This window comes from Myodes glareolus, chromosome 26, assembly GCF_982192425.1.
Source record: "Myodes glareolus chromosome 26, mMyoGla1.1, whole genome shotgun sequence".
Lineage (NCBI taxonomy): Eukaryota > Metazoa > Chordata > Mammalia > Rodentia > Cricetidae > Myodes > Myodes glareolus.
Window position 1 is genome coordinate 12,872,009 of NC_142051.1, and position 26,338 is coordinate 12,898,346.

The following is a 26,338-nucleotide window of genomic DNA, read 5'->3' on the forward strand; positions in this document are numbered from 1 at the left end:
AAAAAGAATGTCAGAAGAGAAAGCTACTAACTGTTTGTTGCTAAGAATCTGATAAGAATGGTCTCATGCACTTTTTAGTTGACAATAAAAAAAAAAACACTTTGGCAACTTTTTATTCAGACACGTATAAAAACAAAACAAAAAACTTTTAATGGTACAGGAAGACGTTTTTCCCCAGTTCCCATCCAGGAAGACTGAAGTCTGAAGATGGATCCACTTTCTATCCCACCAGAAGTTTCTCATTACTGGTTAAATGAGTCTTAGAACCTTTGTTAATTGTCTTGTAAGGAGTGTATATCATCTACAACATATGTGGGCTGTGGCTTGCACAAAAAAATAGCCAGTTAGTTGTCCTTCTGTGTTGTCTTCACTTCTTCCTGAGATGAGAAGCCTGGGTGCTGGAGGAAAATGTAGCCGTTGGCATTTGCTTGATTCAGTGCATAAACAAGAAAAGGAGTCTGGTTCACAGGTATAGTCACAGCCTTTGGAAGGCTGAGACAGGATTGCGGGAGCTGAGTTCAAGGCCGTCCTGGGCTACATAGTTCCAGGTCAGTGTAGAGTGAGATCCTGTTTCTCTCTCTCTCTCTCTCTCTCTCTCTCTCTCTCTCACACACACACACACACACACACACACACACACACACACACCCCTTACAAGGATTTGACATAGGTACTCCTTGACACCTTATAATAAAAGTACAGGTATTGGAATTGGGAAGATTTTGAATCCTGGACCTGCTGCTTAATTTCTTCAAGGCTCAGTCCCCCACTATCTGAGGTTTTGCTGTCTACAGTTTTAGTAGCCTGTGATCAACTACAATCTGAAAATGTCGAATGACAAATTCCTGAAATAAATAGTCCCTAAAGTTTAGATTGCACACAATTCTGAGTAGCATAATGAAATTACAGCCATCCTTTTCTGTCCAATCTGGTAATAGCCCATTAGTCACTTAATAACCCACATGTTATCAGACTGACTGGCAGTGATATCATAGTACTTGTGTTAAAATATCCTTATTTTACCTACAAACGGGTTCAGAATGCAAGAGTAGTGGTGTTGGCATTCAGACATACCAAAGAGAAGTGGTTTTTGTTTGAGAAAAGGTAAAAGTTCTTGACTTCATATGGGGGAAGAATCCTATGGTATTATCTAAAATAATAAATCCATGAAATTATGAAAATAGACAAATTAGTACCACTTTTGCTGTGGCACCTCAAACTAAAAACATTACGGCCATAATGCATGATGACTCCTTAGGTGAGATGGAAAAGGTGCTAAACTATAGCATTCAGTTTTGTACAACTAAAACATTGTTTAAAAAAACTATAGGCCAGGCAGTGGTGGTGCATGCCTTTAACCTCAGCACTCAGAAGGCAGAGGTAGGTGGATCTCTGAGCCAAGTTCGAGGCCAGCCTGGTCTACAGATTTGAGTTCCAGGACAGCAAGGACAACAGAGAACTGTCTCGGAAAACCAAACCAAACCAAACTACAGGATTCAGTACTATCTACAGACTGAGGAAGCTGCTGGCTATCGTGGAACACTCGGGGGCTCCTGTATTGGTAATGGGATCAACTCTACCTCAGAAATCTGTAGAGATAGATGTGGCTGAGCTCATGCAGGCAGAGGTCACCTTGATGGTGCCCGGCTCACGGTGAGTGCTCACTCATAGTTACTGCTATCTACTCCTTAACGTTAGTCCGTAAAGTTTCAAGTTTCTCAATCTTTCCATGGGATTTGGTCTCATGAGCCAAAAACTTCCTTTCCTCTTCCAGCTCTGTGTCATCTCTTCCTTAGGACAGTCTGATGAGAAACAAGGCAGTCTAACCCTAACAAGTAGGAGCCGGAGAGAAAGGGCTTAGAGACTAACCCTTCATATCTCCAGGGAGTCTCCCTGAGGAAGATGAGGAACGGGATTGGGAAAGTAGACAAACAGGAAAACCTTCTCTTCTCCTGGGGCTGGGGAAGAGGAGAAAGTGCACAGCTGGCTACGTACCACAAAAATTGCGTAAGGATATGTGTACAAGTCTCCGAAGACTGGACGGCATTGTCTAAGACTGGGGAAGTGGGGGTGGGACCTGAGGGAGGGGTACCCTCAAGAGGCACTAGCTGCCATCAAATGCTCCCTGAGAGTCTCAAGGAGCAGAGGTTAAGTTCTCTGGGCATTAGCCTTGGGGAAAAGCCTGCTATGCCAGTAGTCAGGGTTGTCAAAGGCAGAGTCAGTGGCTTCTAAACTGCGCAGAGTTTTGAGGCGGGCATAACGAACATGGGGGGCATGCTGTCCAGGCCCCTGGAAGGCTCGCATTTCTTCATACCCTTGTTCCACTGCCGGGCAGGCCCCCATGGCGGCATAATCCCCGCCAGCACCACCTACACCTCGCCTGCGGTTCATATATTCATAGTCCTCATCTGGAGTTGTACCAGCAGAGGGTACGATGGCCATAGGATGGAGTGGGCAACTCTGCGTACTGCCCAGAGAGGCACTGAGCTCTGAGCCGACGTCCATGTACTCATAACCCAGCTCCTCAAGGGATCCAGGCCTAGGGGGCCGCGGTGGACTGTTCCTTCTCTTCCGGTTCATGTACTCATACTCCTCATCTTCGTCTTCCTCTTCAGTACCCAGCACAGAGCTGAGACCTACTGAAGAAAGCGTACCTTCCCGGGAGGAGGGTGTACCTGTGGGTATGTATAGTACTTCAGAGAAATAACCAGAAGGAATGCGACTAGGAGATATCAGAGAAGATGAAAGAATTAAAGGGAGTTTGGAGAAAGAGATTAGAAGATTTAAGGGGAAAGCTGGAGGAAGAACCAGGTACCTTTGAGGTGTGTATCTGGCATGACATAGCCATTGACATCCTCTTCCTCTAACCCTGGTGGGGACAGCGGGGTGACAGGGGTCAGCAGGCTGTGTCGCTGGGAATGGTAGGCACTGTCTCCACGTGGCCGAGGGCTCCGACTTCGGCTCCGGCTTCTACACATCAATACTTTCTCCTGGAGTTCAGCCTCAGAGCCTGTCACGTGGCCCTCTGATGACTCTGAAGCCACACGTCCCCGTGGGATTGGGTGCAGAGAGATGGGACGAGGGCACTGTTCACTACCCCCAAAAACTGCAGAATCCTGAGGAGGAAAATAACAGGAGATGACACAAGGAGAGGTAAATGGATTCAGAAGGAGGTGCGGCCATTTAGGGCCTTCTCAGTTGCAGGATGCTGATGAAATCAAGATTTGAGGTGTTTCCCTCCATTATTCTAGCAGGACTTCCAAGCCCATAAGACTCTGCCACCCCAGCTCCCGGCAACAGATCTTACCAGACAAGCCTCCCCGAGATTATTCTGGTTCATGGGCATGTATCCAGACGAGGGGCTTAAAAGACTCTGACTCTAGGGTGAGAAAGGAAAGGAAAGGGTTAAAATGAAGAAAGAACTCTTATTAGCATGGAAGCTAATGAGTGGGGATGGCTCAAGGGGGTTCATGGGGCAGAATCTCGTGCAGTTAGAAGGCCTCCTACCCCACGTGGCCGGGTAAGTGTTCCCACTGGTAAGCTGAGGGCAGAGCCCAGTGTGGTCGCCAGGCTGCCCTCCTCTGCCTCGAGGTCTAGGTCGGGGTCCAGTTCAGGCTCCAGCTCTACTTCCTCCAGCTCTTTGCTTGTCAGAGCAGAGGGCTCTGCCCCAGGAGGTATTCCAGGCCCACTCTCTCTCTACAGGAGCAGACAGACAATCATTAGGGTGGATTCTAGTTCTCCACATGAACTTGATGTCCTCTGGCCCCCACTCACCTTTATAACCAGATATCGCGGTGGGTCACGGGCCATCCTGGTGAACTCATTGGCTAGCTCTTTAAAGGTCGGGCGAATATTCTCATCAATCATCCAACCTGGGGGGGGGGGTGAGATGTAGGGGGCGGAGTCAGCAGAGAGCCTCTGAGGAGAAAGGAGGGAAGTCAGAAAAGGCAGGGTCAGCAGTCAACTCACACTTGACCATGACCATGTAGACATCAATGGTGCAGATCTGAGGCTGTGCTAATCTCTCTCCCTTCTCCAGCAGGTCTGGTATCTCAGCCAGTCTCAGCCCCGCATAGGGCTCTGCCCCAAACGTCATCAACTCCCAAACTGTAACACCTGATATGAAAAGAAATTAACTAGTAGGTATGAAAAATAGACACAGGCTATTTAAAAGTAGTAAAGGAAGGTAGACTTTGCTTTAAGACAAGGGTAGGTAGTTAGGCTGTTGGTTTCTAAGAAGAGAAGACACAAAAGATAAGGGGGCTTGGGCTGGTAATGACATGGGAGGGGGCAGTCAGGTATGCTCACCGTAACTCCAGACATCACTCTGGTGTGTGTATTTCCCAAAGTGGATACACTCGAGGGCCATCCACTTAATAGGAGTCTGAAGATGAAAGATAAAAGTGCTACTGGTTAATTTTCACAAATTTTCTTATTGTCTTAAAATCTCAAGTTCTCAAAAAAACAAACGAACAAAACACCCAAGTTTTCTATCATCCTGTTGTCTGAACTTAAGATTTTAGCCATTCTCAGCTCCCTCTCCTCAAACGGACCATGACTCACCTGCTCATCTCAGAAGGAGCCCCGGACCACTCTGTCTCCCATGCACACCCCACCCGACCACCCCACCCTGGTCACCTCACCTTGGCCTCACTGTGTAGTAACTGCTTGTCCTCCGGCGGCAGCAGGTCAGCCACACCAAAGTCTGCCACCTGCACCTGACTAGGTGACTTGAGCAGCACGTTGCGGAGCGCGAGGTCCCTGTGCACCATGCTGTGTTCCTCAAGGTAATACATACCCTAGAGGAGGGGCAGTCTCAGGGTGGGGGTGCCAGGCACTGAGCAGCAGGAGCTGCCCAAACCCTGCAGACGGTCCCCAGACCTCAAACCCTGGGACTCCCTGCCCCTGCCCTGACTTTCCCCAGTCAACACTGGCTATCGTAGGCTCCTCCAGATGCCCCTCACCTTGGCAATTTGTACTCCCCAGTTGAGCAGCAGCTGTGGTCCCAGGGCTGCACGGTGCTGTCTCACATAGTCAAGGAGGGAGCCCAGAGGCAAGTACTGAGTGACGAGCTGCAGAGATGATCCTGGGCACAGTCCCAGGAGCCGCACAATGTGGGCGTGGTCTAGGCTACCAATGGCCAGCATATGCTGTGAAACATAAGAGGTGTCAGCCAGGAAGGAACAGGTTCACATATGCTCCACAAACGTACACCAAGTCCAGAGGTCCCGCTAACGCTCAAGTACAGCATGCCTAACACAGAGCTCACATACAAAGTCATATGCCAGCATGCACGCCTGAATCCAACACTACCTGTCCTCTGGTGCGGCAGAGAACTGCCTCCCTTCACTTACGTCAGTCACAGATTGGAAACTTTGCCGCCCACTCTTGTCCTCGATGACCTTAATGCAGACTGGAATCTTGATGGATTCACCCTCAGGGATCCAAACCCCCTGGAAAGTGTGGGGTGGATGTGACGTCAAAAATCATTCTTTTCGTTTTCATTCTTTCTCTTTTTCTTTTTTTGGTTTTTCAAGACAGGGTTTCTCTGTAGCTTTGGAGTCTGTCCTGGAACTTGCTCTTGTAGACCAGGCTGGCCTGGAACTCACGGAGATCTGCCTGCTTCTGCCTCCAGAGTGCTGGGACTAAAGGCGTGCGCCACCACCGCCCGGCCAAAAATCACTCTTTTATGTCACTCTTTTGCCAAAATCCTTCTCCCATTTCCCTCCATCTCTTCCCCAGCTCTGAGACTTCCCGTGAGCCACTCACCTTGTGTACGGTTCCGAAGACACCAGAACCCAGCACTTTGAGCTTCCTCAGCTCTGGCTCTTTGAAGATTCTGGCCAAGACTTTGTTTGCCTTCTCGCTGGGGTCCAGAGGCTCGATGCTCTGAGAAGCACACGGAAGAAGGTGTTCAGAAAAGCCTACTCCCACAGTCTCATCCTACCTACTCCCCGTAGGAGTTGCCAAGGGCAGCAGAGCCCGGAGCTGAGGGTGGGAAGAGAGGCACACGAGGCCCTTCAGGAACAACAGTTCACGCTAGGTTGGTTCTTGTTTTCTGTCCCTGTCTCCCTCACTAAGACGAGGGCTTATTGTGTACGTCAGACTTGGCCTGCCTCAGTCTTCTAAGCGCTGGAGTTATTGCCGTGTACCAGGATGCTGATGAAGCTTTTCAGGGTACTCCCACATGCCACCCTACCCGTCAACCCTGGAGAATGAACGCTGTTTAGGTCTAAGTTACCCAAACCGAGGCACAGAGAAGGAAAGCAGTTTCTTCACAGCCATGGCAAATGGCAAAAGCAACATGAGAATACGTGTTCCCACTTCCGGTGTGGACTGGTGCGTACATGTGTATGTGCGTGTTTCTGGGATTGAACCCAGGTCCTTGCACATGTTAAGCAAGCAATCTAAACTATAACCATGCTGTACATTGTCCTCTATAAGACAGGGACTAAATTCCAGGGGAAGAGGAGTAGGGACCATCCTACCACTCACCCTAGGAGCAGATTATAAGTGTGCCCCCCAAAGTTACTCACCTCACCCCGTTCCAGGTAGCGCCTCATAGCCCTCTTATTCTGAATCCTGCGTCCACGCCAATAGAGAAAAAAGCCTCCCAGAATCAGAAGAGCCACGGGAAGTCCGACCATCCCAGCCATGGCCAGATGGGTTTTGCTATGGGATAAAGAAAAGACCGGCATCCTAAGTTTACAGCAGCTTCACAGAGGTCATCTGTATGGTGTGGCTCTGATTAGTATTCATCTCCACTAATATCCATGAGCACCGAAAGAGTCAACCTAAACATGAGACTTCCCTCTTCTAAGCTCGTGTAAGTTAATTTTAGGAAGGGAATGCCGGAAGCCACAATTCTGGAGCCCAGGGATGATGGACTATTTATAGAAAAGGAAAGAATGACCCTAGTGGACGCTTCCACGCCCACATGCATACGGTGGCACTAAGAGGACTCGGGGTTATTAATAGCAATAATGAAAAAGAGGACAGGAAATCAAGAAGAGGACAGGCGAAGGGGACTATCTGGAGGAGATAATGGTGGGTTGGTATGATAGAAACACATTACAGAAATGGACTAAATTTCCAAAGAATAAGTAACATTATTTAAAAGGGTGAGGTGGGGTTGGAAAGATGACTCAGTGGTTAAAAACACTGACCAATCTTGCAGAGGACCTAGGTTGGGTTCCCAGCACCTATATGGTGGCTCACAACCACCTGTAACTCCAGTTCCAGGGGATCTGATGCCCTCTTCTGAGTGCATCTGTACCCAATGCACATACCCACACCAATACATGTAATTAAATATAAAATAAGTCTTTATCATAAAAAAAAAAGGCAGAGAGAGGGGAGGCTGGAGAAATGGCTCGGCAGTTAAGAACTCTTACAGAGAACCCAGGTGTGGCTCCCAGAACCCATGACATGGCTCACAACATCTGTAACTCCGGATCCAGGGGAATCCAGTGCCCTCCACTGGCCTCCTCAAAAACCAGGCACACACGGTGCACACACACATTCAGCTTTACTCATATACAGAAAAAATAATTTTTTAAAAGGGAGAAATAAGCTGAGCGGTGGTGGTGCACGCCTTTAATCTCAGCACTCAGGAGGTAGAGGCAGACGGATCTCTGTGAGTTCGAGGCCATCCTGGTCTACAAGAGCTAGCTTCAGGACAGGCTCCAAAGCTATAGAGAAACCCTGTCCCGGAAAACAAAAAACAAACAAAAAAACTAAAAGGGAGAAATAGTGGCGCACACCTTTAATTCCAGCACTCGGGAAGCAGAGGCAGGCGGATCTCTGTGAGTTTGTGCCAGTCTGGTCTATACAACAAGTTTCATGTCAGCCAGGGCTATACCCTGTCTTTCACAAAACAAAACAAACAAAACTATATATAAAAAATAGATGCAACTTGAATTTTGCAGGAAAATGGATGGAGCTAGAAAACATTATTTTGAGTGAGGTAACCCAGACACAGAAAAACAATTATCACATGTACTCACTCATAGGTGATTTTTAAACATAAAGCAAAGAAAACCAGCCTACAAACCACAATCCCAGAGAACTTAGACAACAATGAGGACACTAAGAGAGACTTACATAGATCTAATCTACATGGGAAGTAGAAAGTAGAAAAAGACAAGATCTCCTGAGTAAATTGGGAGCATGGGGACCTTGGGGGAGGGTGGAGGGTGCAGGGGAGAAGCAGGGAGGGGATCAGAGAAAAATGTAGAGCTCAATAAATATCAAAAAAAGGGGGGGGCAAGCCAGGCAGTGGTGGTGCACACCTTTAATCCCAGCACTCAGGAGGCAGAGGCAGGTGGATCTCTATGAGTTCAAGGACAGCCTGGTCTACAGAGCAAGTTCCAGGACAGGTTCCAAAGCTACAGATAAACCCTGTCTCAAAAACCAAAATAATAAATAAATAAATAAATAAATAAATAAATAAATGTGACTGGAGAGATGGCTCAGAGGTTAAGAGCACTGGCTGCTCTTCCAGAGGTCCTGAGTTCAATTCCCAGCAACCACATGGTGGCTCACAACCATCTGTAATGAAATCTAGTGCCCTCTTCTGGTGGGCAGGCATACATGCAGACAGAATACTATATACATAATAAATAAATATTTAAAAGTATGTCTCGATAATAAATTTTAGAAGAAAGGCAGAATGGGACACTGGAGTGTTAGAGCACTGGCTGCTGTTGTGGAGGACCGCAGCACCTACATGATGGCTCACAAGCATCCTTAACTCCAGTTCTAAGATCTCCTATACCCTCTTCTGGCCTCCAAGGAGACCCGGCAAGCAAGTCATGCAAAGACATGACATACATGCAGACAAAACAAGAGTACACATAACATTTTTAAAAGGGAGAATGAGGGCTGGAGAGATGGCTCAGCGATTTAGAGCATTGCCTGCTCTTCCAAAGGTCCTGAGTTCAATTCCCAGCAACCACATGGTGGCTCACAACCATCTGAAATGAGATCTGATGACCTCTTCTGGCCTGCAGGCAGACACACAGACAAGAATATTGTATACATAATAAATAAATAAATATTAAAAAAAAAAAGGGGAGAATGAGGCCAGGCAGTGGTGGCACACGGTTTTAATCTCAGCACTCGGGAGGCAGAGGCAGGTGGACCTCTGTGAGTTCAAGGCCAGCCTGGTCTACCAAGGGAGTTCCAGGACAGGCTCCAAAACTACACAGAGAAACCCTGTCACAAAAAATAAAATAAAATAAAAAACAAAAAACAACAACAAAAAGGCAGACTGAATAGCATGGAATAGCACGGACCTCCCCATAATCTTTCTCCCAAACATTCCTGGGTCCCACAATTAATTCCACCTTACCTCATTAATACCTCTGTTTGGCCTAAACAGTCTTGTAGCTCTGGTCCCTTACACCTAGAAAAGAAAATCGCCCTCTTAGTTAAGTAGACAATAGAGGCGTGGGCCAACAAGACGGCTCAGCAGTGAAGGGCTTGCTGCCAAGCGCGAGGACCCGGGTTTGATTCCTGGGAACCATCGACGGGAAGGAGAGAATTAACTTCCTCAAGTATCACTTGGTCTCCATACACACACCACAGCACACAGGCACACACTGCCCCCATATACACAGCAAATAAATGCAATTGTAAAGTAAATAGGGATCCAAGTCCAAGAGCCTGCACTTATAAAAGCTTGTTTCAGAACAAAGCTACTGTGAGAGCTCAGCCTGGAGCTGGAAACCCAGCCCCTAAATGGAGAGGACGCCACTCCCGTCTTCATGGTCTTATCCTTCATCTCCAGCTAGGGAGCCTTTCCTGAACGACCCTCCTGAGCTTATTCCAGCTGCCCTAGCCATGCGATAATCTCATGTTCTGTGTTTCGTGTCCTCCAGGCCTTTTCTCTATAGCTGGAAGTGAGGTCCTAAGTAGCCCACCCTTTCTTCTTGCTTCTCCCCGCACCCTAATTCCGTGTTCCTACTCCTGCTGGGCCCCTCCTTCCTTTCATCCCATTACTGACCCCTGGGTGCAGTTCTCGTGGCAGGGCCGGCATTCATTCTGAGCGTCTGGGTACTTGTAGATTGGACCCTTGGCACCTAGGATCCCATTGGGGCAGCTGTTCACACAGTGGGGGCCGTCACGGAAATGGGCACACCGAGCACAGGCGTCAGAGCCCTGAGCAGAAGAGAAGAGGACATCGCCAAGGAGATCTCAGTGCTAATTCCAGCCTTCCCCATAAGGCCCAGCCCAGCCCTCAGGGTCTCCCATGTACAAATTCCAGGCTTCTCTGACCTCCCTGGGCGCACCTGGAAATTTGGCCATACCATTCCCTAGACACTCCCCGCCTCCCATACAGATCCCAGGGCTGTTACTGTACCGAGCCATTGCACGTGCTGGTGCCCTGCATGGGTAGGCATTCGGGGTGGCAGGAGAAACATTCACCCTCCTGAGCAAACTCACGAGGTTCCCTGCCGTGGGGAAGACAGAGAGAGGTCACTGCCAAGTTCCGACCTCCATGCTCTTATTATTCTCTTATTCTGTAATAAGGACCTCTGACTTCATGCCAACCAAAACACAAGCAGAAGGCTGGCTACAAAGCCAGGTGTGGTGGCTCACATCAGTAATCCCAGCCCTCAGGAGGCTAAGGTAGGGAGATTTTCACAAGTTCAAGGCCTGCCTGAATTACAGAGCAAACCCCTGTCTGAAAACAAAAGGAAGCAGAAATGCAAGAGAACAAGAAAGCAACGGAGGGCCAGGGGCAGCAGCGCACATCTTTAATCTCAGTGCTCAGGGAGCAGAAGCAGGAGGCTCTCTGAGTTCTGTCTGGTCTGCATAGCAACTTCTAGGCCAGGACTATGAGGTTCTGTCTGTCTGTCTGTCTCTCCTGGCCCCCCTCACTCTCTCACGCATTCACACGCTCAAGACAGACATGGTGGCTCAGAGCTGTAATCCCAGCATTTGGAAGGTTTAGGCAGAAGGATTGATTTAAGGCCTGCCGGGGCTACAGACTGAGTAGGCTAGAGGGGCCTCCCGGGCCTTACTCCCACCCCCTTGACCTTCTCCCCACTGTACCCTTCCAGAAAGTGGCAGTGAGTCACGCAGACGCCTTCTCGGCTATAGTTTCGACAAGACAAGCACTGAGCAGGGCCTGGGCCCCAGCATCCCCCAGAGGAGCACAGCGGGTCACACACTTTACCCTCAGCCACTGGAAAAGAACAGATATGTTAGGAAAAGACTCCAGACTCCCGGGAAGCCTTCCGAACCCTTCATGGCTGCCTCCGCCCTCACACCTTCTTCATCGGTCCCATCCCTCAGGGTCAAACTTTCCCTACTCCTTTCCCCCTCTCCCCCAGACCACCCGTTCTCACCCCTCATAGACCCTCTCTCTCACCACAGTCTCTTCGAGGCCGGTTATACTTGATGTCGAGTCTGTCTTCCGGAGGGCCCCGAAGCAGTCTGGTCCAGTTCAGAGAGTGGTGGTAGCAGAGCTGCTGATTGGCACTTATGTAGACACGCCCAGCACTGATTTCCTTCAGGGACCGGAGGCCCAGAGAGGTGACGTTCAAGTTCTTCATGATCAGCAAGGAGAAGCCCCGGCTGGAACAAGGAGGCAGGGTTAGAAGGCAGACTACAGAAGGAAGAGATTCATGTCCACTCATCCAAGTCGCTCCAGGTTACATTAGAACCACGGAAAGGGGCTGCCCTCTTTGGCAGATGTGTTTTCTGAAGCAGGCCTGGAACTCACTGAGTAGCTCAAACTGGTCTTGAACTTGCTGTGATCCTCCTAGGTCAGCCTCCCCGTTGGTAAGATGACAACAATGCAGTGGGCTTTCCCCTCCCTTTCTGCCTTTCCCCTGTCACGTTAGCATCGCCCTGCTCACTGTCTGGAGACACCACCGCCTCCGCCTCCACAGCCTTACTCACTTATAGAGGCTTCTGCCCCCGATGGTTGTCAGGTTGGAGAAAACACTGAAGTTCTGCATGTGCGGGGGCCAGGACTGGATGTTCAGGTACCCTGGAGGGTTTGGGAAGCGGCAGATAAGCAGGGAGTTCTCTGTCACCTGCCTCGCTCTGCTGTGATTGGAGAGGACCTTTCTTAAGTGGCTTAACTGTAATGCCTGCCAGAGAGTCATCTGCTCTTCCCAGGAGGAGAAGCCTCTCTTCCTCACCTGTGATCTCCCGTACTGTCCTGAAAACATTGAGTTTCTCTGGGTCCAGAGCAGGGATCTTGTGCCAGGGGTCTCTGGGGGAACAGTAAAAAACTCTCAGTACAGCAGAGGTATGCCTCAGTGGTAATAAACATACCACACCTCAGAACATGGTTTTTAGATGTCATTCTCTCCCCAGTGCTGGGGATCAAACCCAGGGCTTTAAATATGATAAGCAAGCTGTTCTCCTGGAACCCAGCCTCTTGGCTCCTACATCACAAATCTTCAAACTAAGGAAACAGAGCTCCTCGGAGAAACATAAATACATGCTCCTGGCGCATCCCATCCCAGGAAGAAAGGAAATGCTCCAGGGCTGCCCATAGCAGGATATAACTCCAGCTCCATAGCCTCAGACGCCCTCTTCTGGCCTCCTCAGGCACTGCATGCACATGGTGCACAAACAAACATGAAGGCAAAACACCCATACACATAAAAAGATTAACTAGAGCAGAGGTGAAAGCACCCACCTATAATCTCAGCACCCATACACATAAAAAGATTAACTAGAGCAGAGGTGAAAGCACCCACCTATAATCTCAGCACTAATACCTGAGGGGCTGAACGAGGGTGGCAAAATCAAGGTCAAATTTGGCTACACATGGAGACCTTATCTCATTGGGAAAAAAGCAAAACAAAAATAAAACTAAGGTCAAAGGTGTGCATACCTGTGTACGCACAAAAAGAGAGAAATGTTTTTGTTTTTGTTTTTTGGGGCCTGTCCTGGAACTAACTCTTGTAGACCAGGCTGGCCTTAAACTCAACAGATATCTGCCTGCCTCTGCCTCCCAAGTACTTGGCTTAAAAGCATGCATCACCACTGCCCGGCTGAGAGAAATTTTTTAAAAATGCTAAAAAAAAAAAAAAATGTATAGCTGGTCATAATGGTACTTGGCTTTAATCCCAGCACTCAGGAGGCAGTGGCAGGAAGCTCTCTGTGAGTTAGAGGCCACCCTGGTCTACAGATCAAGTTCTAAGACAGCCAGAACTACATAGAAACCCTGTTTCAAACAAACAAACAAACAAACAAGCAAACAACACTAGCTGCTCTTGCAGAGGGCCTGGGTTTGTTTCTTAGCAACCACATAAAGGCTCACAGCCGTCTGTATATCTCCTTCCAGGGGCCTGACTTAACACCCTCTGCAGAGCTCTGAGGACACCAGGTCCACGCGTGGCTCAGAGACATATATGCAGGCAAAATATAACACACATAGCAAAATAAAATAGATAAATGTAAATAAATGAGAAATAGACAATCATTTTCATTATTTTTAGTCGTGTGTGTGTGTGTGTATGTGTGTGTGTGTGTGTGTGTGTGTGTGCGCATGCCCACTGAGACCAGGCCCACATAGACAGCTGTGGACCTGTGGGAGAGCAGTATGTGATCTTAACCCGTGTTGTCTCTCCAGCTTCCTCTTATTTAAATTTAAGGAAGAGTTTCTGAAAACTTTAGCTGGTCCATACTGCCCATTGTACCACGTCGTTCCTCGGGGTAAACTGTGCTGCTTAGGGATGGCCTTGAGGGACACTGAGGGACACTGAGGGACACTGAGGGACACTGGGGGACAGCAAGCTCCAGGTGGAAGGAAGGTGGAGCTATGCATTCTCTCAGGTTCTTTGTAGCTCTTACGACTTCATGCCTTACTTTTCCTGCCAGCTTCACTGGAGGGATTTAAGTCATTGAAACAGGTTGTGTGGTGGATGAGGCCGCGGGAGGTTAGGATGGGAAGACAGAGTCTCTTACCCGTTGAGGCCAGTGATAAGGAAGTCCAGGTTGCCAAGGATCTTGGTGCAGTTCACGAACCCATCAATGTTGCTAGAGTCCACAGTCTGGTAGCGGCTTCCAGAGCCTGTCCCCTCACAGGCTGCCAACACAAAACAGTCTCAGCACTGGGTTCTGGCTCACCTCAGAGAGAAGGCTGGATACAAGGCTGCTCACCTTTTGGACACAACCCTCCACAAGGCTCACACATCTTGAGTCCATTTTTATCTACTTCCATCTTGTCGGGAGGGCAGGCCCTGACACAAGATGTCTGATCAACCACAAAGTTATCTAGGAAGGAGGAGATCGATCGATCGTCATTAAATACGAAAAATGTTGCCAACTACTAAGACCCCTCCTCTTCACCCCTGCTCCCCTTACGCCTACAACCTAGAGTTCCTCAGGTTTGTCCTATAAATCAGACGTCCCTTTGTTCTTAAGAGAGCCTCAAGGGGCTGGAAGGATGGCTCAGCAGGTTAATAGCACTGGCTGCTCTGCCAAGGGTTTTTAGTTCAATTCCCAGAACCCACAGGGTGGCTCACAACTGTCTTCAACTTCGGCCCTATGAGATCCAATGCCCTCTAATGGTGTGAAAATATACATACAAACAAAACACCCATATACATAAAGTACACGAATAAATTAAGTCGTTTTTGAAAAAGATGGCCTCAAACCCTTTATGAGAAAAAGATTTAGTTATGTATTTTTAAGATTCATTTTTGTTATTTAATTACGTGTATGTGCATCTGTCTGTGCACACACAGGTACTCTTGAAGGTAGAGGCATCAGATATCCCTGTGTGGGTACTGGGAATCCAACCCAGGTCTTTCGGAAGAGCAGCAAGTCTTAACTATTGAGCCATCTCTCCAGCTTTCTATTTTATGTGTACACATAATGTCTGTATGCAGGTCTGTGTATCACATTTGTGCCTGGCACCCGAGGAGTCCAGAAGAGGGTGTCAGGGCCCCTAGAACTGGAATTGTAGGCTACTATGGGCTGTCTGATACGGGCACTAAGAACTGAGTCCTTTGGAAGGGAAGCAATTGGTCTCCTCAACTGCTGAGCCATGCTTCTAGCCCTGGCATCAAACACTTCACATAGCTGAGGATGACCAGGAGCCTCTGATTTTCCTGCCTCTTCCGAGTGCTGGGAGTACAGTGTACTATTTTGCCCAATTCATGGTACTGGAGTTTTCGAAGCCAGGACTCTGAGCACACTAGGCAAGCACTCCGTCAACATTCCCAACTTCCTTGGCTCTTTGTTGTTCCAAGTGGCCATGGCCAGAAGCAATGTCACTCACTAGTTGAAGTCACATGATCACATATAGGTTCCAGAGTTAACATCTAACTTAATCCCTCTTTTTTTTTTTTTTTTTTTTTAAATATCCTGACTGTTCTGGAACTCACTTCGTAGACCAGCGCTGGCCTGAACTCAAACTGAGATCAGCCTGCATTTGCCTCCCAAGTGCTGGTCTTAAAGGTGTGTGTGTGTGTGTGCCACCACTGCCCAGCAATTTAATCCCTTTGGCATTCCAAATTTTTGTCTCGGATCTTGGGTCCACTATCGCTGTCCCTTCCCCTGAGAAGGAGATACTCACGGGGACAGTTGGCAACGCAGACCCCTCCGTACTGATACTTGGTGTGGGGGTTGGGTTCGAGCTGGAAGGTTAGCTTGTTGTACACAAGAGGCTGTGGGCAGCGAGGCACGCAGGCCCCACTGTCATTGAAGTGTCGGCAGGCCTGGGGAGGAGAAAGATTCCTAGCATTTATGTTTTCCATACGCCCCTACTCCTTACCAAAGCCTGGACCCCCGTTTCAGAGCACAGACAGACAGACAGTACCACTACGTACAAAGCAATCCGTGTCCTGGGGTCCAGAGCAGCCCCCTGCACACTCGTCATGGCAGCACTGGTTGGGGTTGGGCCCAAAGCAATGACCGTTACACTGAGGGGCACAGATGGTCTTGGTCACTATGGAAAGACAGGAAGTATGGCGGTCAGAGCTAGATTCCGAGGCCCTCGCTCATTTTGACCATTAGGATCGACCCAGGCAGGATGGGGATGCCATAGGGAGAGTATGAGAGGGTATGAGCTTTAAGGTTTTCAAAGGAAATTCAAACCCACATATCTGGCAGTCTTCTGGTCCAGGCCCCCAGCATCGCCCCTTGCAGACCTCATGACAGGGTGGACCTGGATGGGATGCAAGACAACACACTCAGGACCAGGGGGCTGAGAAAGACTTGGTTGAAACAACAGGGTATGATGTCAGCACATAAACACCTCAGCCCTGGGAGCGAAAGCCCTGGGCTGTGTCCCTCCCTGCCCTTGGAGAGCAGGGCTGGGCGCAAGTGAACCTGTCAACAAGGGTGGAGCCACTCCCCCACACTACCCACTGGGCAGCTGAAGGGGAGGGACTGGGGCAGATGCCAACCTCAGCCCCAGTGCCATCCCAGGAACTTGGTTCCTCCCAGACAAACAGAGTCTGTACTTGAGTGGATAGGAGCAGGAGACTACTAGGTCAGGGTAGCAGGGAGAAGTCATGTTGGCAAAGGCAATTGGGGTTGGTTCAGATCTGATCTCCCCGCTCAGCATCTAGACAACTTTGGCCTCTTTTCTGGATACACTGGTTTGGGCTCCAGGAGACTGACCTGGTCCCTCCTGGCGGGCAGACTCTTGGGTCAAGGGCCTGAGGTAACTATTTGGGGAAGGTGAGTTCAGATAAGGGGTAGAGGAGCAACGGGAAAGGAATCACTCTGGTTTGCTGGGACAAGGGGAGCCATCTTGATTGCCGCAGCCGTCTCTTACAGTTTTTCCCGTTGTTCTTCACCACGATGTCGGCCCCTCGGACCCTCACGATGTCGCTCCAATCAATTGTATCCATATGGCAAAGTTTGTCATTCTTCTCAATATAAACGCCCCCTGACAGAATCTCTGTGGTGGGGAGAAAAGCCACAGGCTGAAGTCCGCAGCATGACTCCTCTATTATCCCTTCCTATCTACCCAAAGACTCAGGCTGGTCGGGGGGGGGGGGGGGGCGAGGGGGGGGGCCACGGGTCTGGCCCACAGGTGGTCCAGTCAGACACAGGCTCCAGGAAAAGCCCTGGAAGAGGAGGAGTCAGAAGCGCCTGCCTCTTCAGACACCTGTCTAGATCCGGTTTAGCCAGTGGGGGAGGGGCGGGGAAAGCAGGACAGGACACCCTGATTCAATCCTCTAGGTTTACCTGAGTGTTTTCCAAGCAACTGGGACCGAGCAGAGGGTGCTCAGATTGTGTTTAACCCACTGCAATCTTCCCTGGTCGAGGCAAAGGTAAGAGTCCAGGGATGCGGGGAGATGGAATGACTCTTGTACTTCAAAGTTGGCATGGGCAACTGATCCAATTCCCAGTCCAGCCCCACAGTCACATAGGGTCCTGCCTTCCCGGAGCAGACACCCCCAGTTCCCTCCTGGGGCACCCCTACTGCTTAAAGAGTGGTGGACTTCTAAACCAGCAAGGTAGGGGGCGGCTAAGACGAGCTGAGAGTTAGCCATCTTGGGTCCTCACCAAGACCCTGCCTGTCAGCAGGGAGGCTCGGAGGGAGACCAGGACTCATGGACACTAACCAGTAAGCTGAGTGAAGCGGAGCTGGCGCAGAGCATGGCTGGAGTTGGTGTTGTAATTCAACATGACAAAGATGGCAAACTTCCCATCGTACACTTGGGTTCCTCGGACCACTCGGAGGTTAGGCAAGGGTAGTGTAGAGAACTCATTCATTGCCACGAGGACATAGCCTGTCACTTCTCGGATCCACTACGATAGAGCAGGTCGTGTCAGTGAAAGGCGCAACAAGGCAAGGTGTCAGGGATCCCTCCTTCCTTTAAGGTATGGAGGAAGGAACCCTTAACTCACTGACTCACTGAGCCACAGCGGCTCCCTGACTCCCGTCCTGAACTCTCTGGTCTTGAACTCCGGGCTCAATGAGTATTATCCCACCTCAGCTTCCCCAGCAGACAAACTTGAGGACTGATTCCTCCTGTTGACCTCGTGTGTGTTCTGCAAGCACCCCACCATCGAGCCAGCACCCCAGCTCTGAATTCTTTCCAGTTCCTCATTCGTAGGAAGTATGCTATCTCACTGCTGGGCCACTTTTGTGGGCAAACAGTCCCAGAAATGACCAGGGACCTACATCTCCAACCCATTTCTTCTCGGAATCACTCAGAACAGGAAGGTTCCGGCTCGGTCCCTCTGTCATCCCTCCAGCTGCTTCTGGGTCCTTGCATGGCTTACCATTCAGTTCTGCCTAGAACACCAGCTGTTCTGTCCCTTTCTTGTGGCTTTGACACCTCCCTGGTTATAGGACCAGACTCCCCGCCCTCTCCCCATTATAGTCACTGACTTCCTAAGAACACAGGTTTGACCCTTCTGAGCTACTGAGTCTTGGGAACGCTGACTGCAGCAGAGGGTGGCCCTGAGAAAGGGAAAGCATCTTCTAGGGAAAGGGAAGAGGAACCACGAGGGGTGGGGGTAGGGGGGCTGTGCACACTCACCTGCAGGAAGGAGAGGTCAGCGTTGTGCCCCGTGAGCACAATCTCCAGGTTGCCCATCACCACCTCACACCGGTCGTAGAGCTTGTACAGCGTCTGGTACTGATTCTCGGCATCACCCGTCACACTCAGCCCATTCAGCGTCCCTGGACACACTGCCGAAGGGGAGGGAAGACGGACAGATAAGCTAGATGTCCCCTCCACGGAAGCCCCTCGGGTGTCCTCGGTTGGTTGCATTCAGGTGCCCTCCAGGGCTGGGGTCTCCCCACTTCTCATGCTCCCCCGATCATTACAAACAGAAAGGTGAAGTGTGTGCTTTCCCACACCAGAGTCCCCACCCCACCGTGTTTCTTTCAGGCACTCGTTTGGTCACTGAGGGGTTAATGCAGAAGGAAGACATTAGGGGACTTTTCCTCTCCCTTGATAGGACACATTAGGCAGGGATCAAACTTTGATTACCCTCTTCTCAACTAAGGCACTTACATCTCTGCCCCCATCCTGCCTCTCTCTGGGCCCTGGAATAAACATCTCTTTGGGGCTAGCACACAGCCCCTATTGTGTCTACGGAGGGTGGGATGGGGGCAGAAGGTGGGGGCAGTGCCTGGGGCCACAGTTCAGCCCACAATGAGGCGATTCTATCCAGGAGGAGGGGGCTGCCCCACCCTGTCCCAGACACCCCATCCTTAGCAGCACCCCCCCCTTATCCTGGAGCTTTGGGCTCAGACAAGTGACCTCACTGGAGGGAGCAACCCTGGTAGTAGGGTGGGGGTCAATGGGAGCTTTGTCTGTAAAGCTGGATAAGGAACTGCGGCCTCCCCCTTCCTGAACTCTGGTTTCCCTTCTAGTCCCTTCCCCTGAGCCAACATGCTCCAGCTCTCCCAGCATCGCATCGCAGGGCAGCCCTGGAGAGACACAGCGCAGACTCTCCACTTCTGAACCTTCTTCCCAACTTCACCGTCAGCAGTATTCAGTAATAAGACCTGTAACTGTGCAGGGCTCCCCAGGGGAGCCCAGAAGAATGGCCAGGCAGTCCAGTCTTGGGCTTTCGCTTTCCTTTGTAAGAAGGGAGGGTAGTGGGGTTTAGGGAGACTTGACCCTGGAAGTGCTAAGGATCTTTCCTCTGACACAGTGAAAGACACTTAGGGAAGGTGGGGGCAAGGGGGCGAACCACCTGTTCTAACCACCCTTCCCTGAGGCGGGGCAGGAGCGGAACAGTGGGAGAGAGAGAGAGACAGAGGCCCAGCTTCTCCTACTAGCTACACCTCTGGTCCGACCCCTTCTTTAAGACCCTCCATGAAGGAAGGAGTAGGCCAGTTCCAGCAAGAAGGTATAAACAGGTTAGAAGCTCCCAGAGGCATCCAGGAAGCCCAGGGTCCTTGGACTGAAGTAAAAGACTAGCAAGGTTAGTCATTTCTGAAACGGCCCCACCCCTGTCCCCTTCCTGGCAGGACACCCCTCTTCCAAGTCAATGCACCAACCCTTTCTCCCCGATAAGGGAGGAGCTAGGATCTCTGTATAGGGAAGTGGATGCGTGCATACATGTGCACGAGCACTATCACACCGTGCGTGCACACACCGTGTACTGGTACACAAACACGTACACAGTTCCCCTGGCTCACAAATGGAGATTGGTTTGCCCCTGGGATACGTACTGGGAAGTATTACAAGGGGCTAGTCCATTCCCCTTGCCCACAGTACCTTGTACACTTTGTGTCTTTGCAAGGCCTTACAGGTCTCAGTTACCGGCCACCCTGAGGGTAAAGTCCATATTTCACAAACAGGGGCAAAGGGCCTGGGCAGGACAGGAATATAAACAACTACCCAGGAGGAACCCGGCAACTTGGGGATCTCGGCAAGGAAGCAGTGAGAACTGTCTGTGCTCGGAACCAACGCTCACAGAGGAGCAATGGCAGAGCCCTTCTTATGTAGAGGGCACTGACTGAGGTTGGACAGAACAAGAACATCCAGGCCCTGAGAAGCCTCCCCTCTGTTGCCCCAGCCATACACACAAGGGGACAAAGGGGCTATACAAGGTTTGAGACAGGGCCGGATGCCCAGAGGCTGCAGGACAGAGATAAAGGGTAGAGAGAGACCCAACCACGGCTGCTCCCTGCCTCTTGGGGAGGGTGGTGGGAATCCTGGACTCTTGGGTTCCTGGTTAAGGGGGGGCACAGTCAGATGGAAGAGTGATAAGGTCACTCCCCTGGCCCCTCCCACTCCAGTCTCCAGACCACCCCCTCCACCAGCTGGGAGTGTTCACATCTCAAGATCCCAGGGGCTAAATTTAGGCAGAGCAACTGTGGGGGAAGCACAGGTGGTTTCTCCCACTCCCACCCTGGGGAAGGGGCCCTGGCTGTACCCCACGCTGAACTCAGGGGGTGAAGTGAGAATTACACCAACCCCAGAACTCTTCAGGTGTCCACAGTCCTGGAGACACCCATTCCATTCCATGGCGGAATGGGAGGTACAGTCTGGGCTGTGTCTTGAAGTTAGACAATAAACTGAATGGGGGGGGGGTCTCTAGCAGCGAGATCACGGACCCCACTGTTCAGAAGGTGGGAGAGGTCTAATTGTCCTTCCCCCCCCACACACCTGCAGGCTCAGTCACAGACCCTGAAATCGTATACTATATAGTAGATGCGCAACTGTTAATTGAATTGACCTGAGTCTTGGTAGAGAGAAGTTGGTTAAATTGAGGACCAGCTTATCTTGTGGGAAGGCAGCCAGCCAGCCTCCGTGAGGCCTCTCCCTCTGATGTCACCTGGACTTGGCCCTCAGGTTAATCTCGGCCTTCTCAGGGCAGCCCCACTCACGGAAGAGGAGGTGCATTGTTTTTCCAACATCAGACAACAACAACTTCAAACCCTTGCATAGCTCCGCCCTGTCGGCAAAACAACGAAACCGGGGGTTGCTGAAACCTGGGGTGGGGTGGGGACCAAGGAACCGCAGAGCAAACGGAGACCCTCAAGTCAAGGCTTCTCAGGTTTACGGAAGGATCCCTACCCTCCCTCTCTGCAGGCTCTCAGAACTACTGTTTACACCAACATGATCAGAAAAAGAGCAGTCAGAGGGTCCCCGACGCCCTGGGGAGAAGGGTAGGCATCCAGGAATGCGGTCCCTGCCCAGTTCACTCGGAGAACCGAGCCACACAGTCCCTTCTTTGCTTGTTCCAGTAGACTCGGGGTCGCACCCCCCAGTTCAGCGAGTCAGAACCCGAACCCCTCGCCCAGGGTCTGCGCGCCCTCAGGTCGCGCTCTCCGCTTCCAGTCTGTTGGTGCTCCCAGCGCGGCTTACCTGCCTGAGAGTTGCCCATCTCGGAACCCCGGGCCAGGCTGAGAAGGAAGCCCAGCACCTGCAGAGTCGCCCTCATGGTGAAGGGAGGGTGAAGGGAGCCCAGCCGAGTCTGGCCCGGGGGCCCCTGGATTAGGACATCGAAGCGACAGCCACCTGAGCAGCCAGCGAATAGGTAGTGCAGCGGCGGCAGCGGAGTTGCGGGCTGCCACGGGAGCCGGAGTCGAGTTCGGAGCGGGACTGCAGGGGAGGCTGTCTGTCTGGGAAGGAGGGAGGGAGGGAGGGAGGGAAGGGGGAAGGGGGTGTGAGTCACGGCCGCGCCCCCTCCTGTGTGAGGTTGGAGTCGCGATGGTTGCTGGCAGCCTGGGACAACCGCCCAGAGCGCGCCCCGCCAGCCCGCAGCTTGGCCAAGAGGGTCAAGGAGGGGTCTCACTCTAGCAATTTCCCCCGGAGATCGTTAAGAGGAGATCAAGAATTCAAAAGTCCCCAGGCCGGGGAAAGGTAGTGAATGCGGGTGGGGAGCGCGCCAAAGCCCAGCCCCCTGAAAGCTGGCCTCGCCCATTAACCAAATCACTCAACTCCCCTAGCCGGTTGGATCACTTGAGGGATTTTTTTTTCTTTTGGAGTGTGAAATATTTCCATTTTTTGAGTGGGAGGTTGTTTTTTAGCCTAGCGTTCACGCCACCTCAGTTTCCCCGGGACGCAAAGCCCCATAACTCATGTATCCGGCCCGGGAACCCGAGCCCCGGAGGCCGCGTGAAATCGCTCTGTCTCCGGCCGCTTCCTCCCGCAGACCCGGCGCCGGCCCGGCCTCTCGGGGGGATTTGCTTGGGGGGTGGGCGGGGGTGGTTTCCAGCCTGGGAACAGACCCCGGAGCCTGCCTTCCCACTTCTGCCCTGGGAGGGGCTCCCGCACCTGTCGCGGTCCCCTCTGCTGCCCCCCACGGCCGCCGGAGAGCACAGCTGTCTCCGAGTCCTCGCAGGGACAAGTGACCGACCGCGCCGTCCGGGTGCCCGCGGTTCCCGCCTCTCTTCCGCGGACCCAGAGGAGCACACCTCCCAGAGGGGACAGTGGAGAGGGGCGCGGAGAGGTCACTACAGACGGCGCGCACGAACCGCACGGCTCCCGGGACCTCCCGCCTTGCAAGGAGGTGGTGTGGCTACCGTGGGTTGCTAGGTCCGGGACGGGTTCGACTGGTGCCCCCTGGTGCCCAACACGTTGCAGTTAACACCCCTTAAGTTGGCGTTCCAGAACTTGCCTAGAGAACTTATTGTTCCCTTCCTCTCGGGGAAGACTACTAGCTACAGTCCTTTCTTTTCTGGATTTTTTTGTTTGGTTGGTTTTGGGGGGTTTTTTGTTTTGTTTTTTGAGACAGGGTCTCACATAGCTCAGGCAGGCCTCGAATATATTATGAGGCTGAAACCGGTGTTGATTGGAGATCTTTCCGCTTCCACCTTCCAAGTACAGATGAGCGCCGTGTCCAGCTCTCCCGCTACATTTTTTTTTAATTTTAGTTTGTTATTATTGCCGTGTGTATGTTTGGGGGGGCGCGTGCGTGCTACCGTGTGAGTGTGGAATCCGGGAGACGACTTCATGGAGTCAGTTATCTCTTTCCATTTTTACGTGGGTTGGGGATGGAACGCAGGTCAACAAGGTTTCTCTGCAAACCTGTGAAGGCCGGAAGAGAAGTCGCCGAATCCCCTGGACCTGAAATGACTGCTGCCACGCGGGTCTAGGAATCGAACCCTGGCTCTTTGGAAGAGCAAGTGTTCTTATGCACTGAGCCGTCTCTCCAGTTGCCCCTATGCCTCGCCATCTTGCAACAATTCTTTAAATTTGCCGCTGTACAGATGTGCAACCTAAGGGCTTATCTGCTCTCGGCCTTTCCCCGGGACCAGCTACATAATGGTCACACTAGGAAAAGCGAGAAGAGCACAACCTTTAATGGAGGCGGGTTGAAGCGGGATGCCAGCAAGTTTATGGCCAGCCTGAGCAACTTAGGGAAGCACTGTCTCAAAATAGAAGTGTGTGTGTGTGTGTGGTGTGTGTGGTGTGTGGTGTTTGCCTAGTATTCTTGAGGCTATAGCTTCGATTTCCAGTACCCAGACTCAAATCTACAAAAGCATATGAGCTACGGATGTCACCTCAGCTTTTCAGAACTGGAAACTTCTGAATTTTCTCCAAATCTACTAGTGACAGGAGAGGGGCTCAGAATTTGACCTAGGATTTGCCTCTCTCTCTCTCTCTCTCTCTCTCTCTCTCTCTCTCTCTCTCTTTCTTTTTTCTAGACAGGGTTTCTCTGTGTAGCTTTAGAGCCTGTCCTGGAACTTGCTCTGTAGCCCAGGCTGACCTCGAACTCACAAGGATCTGCCTGCCTCTGCCTCCCAAGTGCTGGGCTTAAAGGCGTGCGCCACCACTGCCCGGCTGACCCAAGACTTCATCTGGTCAGATTCAAACTCTTTTCAGAGCTAAGATGCTAAGATGAAGCCCAGTCTTCAAATGTTGCTTAGCCACAGGCATGGACTGTTTGATATCCCCACAGCAGGGGAGGAGTGCCTCCCGTCAGGTGCCAATGGTAAGGGACTGAGTCTCCTCTTCCACCTATATACCCCCAATCAAAGAGCCTTGCACATCATCACACGTCCACCTCAATTTGGTGAGTGTGTGGGATACCTTTATGTCAATTTGACACAAGCTAAGTCATCTGAGAGGAGCGAATCTCAATTAAGAAAATGCCAGTGCACACCTTTAATCCCAGCACTCGGGAGGCAGAGGCAGGCAGATCCCTGTGAGTTCAAGACCAACCTGGTCTAAAGAGTGAGTTACGGGACAGTCAAGGTTACATAGAGAAACTCTGTCTCAAAAAAAAAAAAAAAGAAAGAAAGAAAGAAAAAAAACCCAACAAAAACCACAAAAAACAAAACAAACAAAAGAAAATGCCTCCATAATATTTCCATATTATTCAGTTATAAGACATTTTCTTAATTAGTGATTGATGGGGGAAGGCCCAGCCCATAGTGGGTGGTGCCACCCCTGGGCTGGTGGTCCTGGGTTCTATAGGAAAACAGATTGGGCAAACCACGAGGAGCAAACCAGTAAGCAGCACCCCTCCCCGGTCTCTGCATCAGCTCCTGCCTCCAGCTTCCTGCCCTGACTTCCTTCAAGGATGGACTGTGAGCCTTGTGAACCTGTCCTCCCCAACTCACCTTTGGTCATAGGATTTCATCCCAACAACAGAAACTCTAAGACATTGTTCAAGACCCTGTTCTCTCAAAGAAGTTTCATTGTTCAAAAGCCATTGTAGGGCTGGGGTGTAGAGCAGAGGTAGGGAGATTGCCTGGCGTGTGCATGGCCGAGTTCGTTCATGGCCCAGCCAGAGCCATTGACTGTTCATACAATGGTTTGGACTTGAGAGGAAGAGACAGGCGTGGGCATCATGGCTCACACTTGTAACCTCAGCACTGGAGAGGCCGGGGCAGAAAGATTGACAGGAGTTTGCGGCCAGCCTGGGTTGCACAGTTAGTTCCTACACACAGGGAAATCGCATCTCAAAATAGTAAATAAATAAATAAATAAGGAGGAGGCGGGCCAAGAGTCCTCAGTAGCTGTGCTGTTCTCAACCTTCATGAAGCGTTAAGTGAATGCTAACTGTGTTATCGCCAACCCCACCACTGCCAGCTCGATCCAAGACACATGTGCTTCAGTTCCTTCTTTCCCATGAAGTGAAATACACCCTCAGCATCTGGGATAGAAACAGTGCACAAAACCGCCATATTGCTGACAGGCTCTGCCAGGGCTTCCATGAATAAATTAACGGAAAGAAGGGCGGCTTTGTGAGCGCTTGCTGGTTTTCCTGCATCCATTATCTTCTTCCATTCTTATCCCTGACTTTGTGGTCTGGTGTGCGTGTGCGTGTGTGTGTGCACATGTATGCACAAGTCCACATATATGTGTCCACCAGTGGATTCTGAGGACCAAACTCAGGCTCTCAGGTTTGATAGCAGATGTCTTTTTTTTCCCCCCTGGTTTTTTGAGACAGGGTTTCTCTGTGTAGTCTTGGCTGTCCTGGAACTCACTCTGTAGACCAGGCTGGCCTCAAACTTGCAGAGATTCCCTGCTTCTGCTTTCCGAGTGCTGGGATTAAAGTCATGCATCACCACCACCCGGCTCTCATTAATTTTAAATTACATTTATTTATCTATTTGTGTGTGTGAGAGCCATCTCATTAGCCCTGTTTTTGAGACCTCAAACTTACAGCAATGGTACTGTCTCAGTTCTGGGCTGGAGGTAGTGTCACCGTTATTGACGGCCAGTGTCTGAACGGGGTGCTTCCAGGTTCTTGGTGTCTTATTCAAAGGATTGAAAAGGAGGTACACACGAACTGGAAAATATCGACAGGAACCCAGTTCCGGTGGACATATCTACAAAACAACTTCTGACCCTAAGTCTCAAGGAACATTCCAGAAGAAAGGGTGGAAAGATGAGGAGTCAGAGGATCAAGAAGCATGTATGCTGTGAGACTGTCACTCCTAGCAATGTCAGAGGCCACAGCCATCAGGTCTCAAGTCTCAGCT

At 50.9% G+C, this 26,338-nt stretch overlaps 1 protein-coding gene across 3 annotated transcripts; it reads right to left on the reverse strand.

Moving 5' to 3' along the window:
* Positions 1-97: 97 nt before the first annotated feature.
* Erbb3 (erb-b2 receptor tyrosine kinase 3) lies at positions 98-22,034 on the reverse strand. Of its 3 annotated transcripts, none has more exons than XM_087901955.1 (28): positions 21,768-22,033; positions 18,477-18,628; positions 17,553-17,739; positions 16,757-16,882; positions 16,076-16,141; positions 15,804-15,922; positions 15,551-15,692; positions 14,131-14,244; positions 13,936-14,056; positions 12,156-12,229; positions 11,911-12,001; positions 11,378-11,583; positions 11,059-11,191; positions 10,364-10,454; positions 10,007-10,161; positions 9,353-9,406; positions 6,537-6,672; positions 5,770-5,889; positions 5,355-5,453; positions 4,965-5,150; positions 4,644-4,799; positions 4,309-4,384; positions 3,970-4,116; positions 3,775-3,872; positions 3,508-3,696; positions 3,308-3,379; positions 2,812-3,116; positions 98-2,671 (listed from the first exon to the last, which is right to left on the reverse strand). In XM_087901955.1, the coding sequence occupies exons 1-28, from the start codon at positions 21,841-21,843 to the stop codon at positions 2,149-2,151; spliced, it is 4,014 nt and encodes a 1,337-aa protein (XP_087758081.1). In that variant the 5' UTR covers positions 21,844-22,033; the 3' UTR covers positions 98-2,148. The 3 variants fall into 3 exon arrangements, with proteins under 3 accessions (XP_087758081.1, XP_087758083.1, XP_087758082.1); XM_087901957.1 differs by lacking the exon at positions 21,768-22,033 and adding an exon at positions 21,136-21,282; XM_087901956.1 differs by lacking the exon at positions 5,355-5,453 and having other exon boundaries at positions 21,768-22,034.
* Positions 22,035-26,338: the final 4,304 nt, after the last annotated feature.

Excerpts from the sequence above, each read along its gene's own strand:
- Erbb3 (XM_087901955.1), bottom strand. The coding sequence starts at position 21,843 with ATGAGGGCGACTCTGCAGGTGCTGGGCTTCCTTCTCAGCCTGGCCCGG. Across the intron at positions 16,142-16,756 it reads GAAGAACAACGGGAAAAACT|GTCCACCCTGTCATGAGGTC; the intron begins GTAAGAGACGGC and ends CATCCCATCCAG. Across the intron at positions 14,057-14,130 it reads TGGAGGGTTGTGTCCAAAAG|CCTGTGAGGGGACAGGCTCT; the intron begins GTGAGCAGCCTT and ends TTGTGTTGGCAG.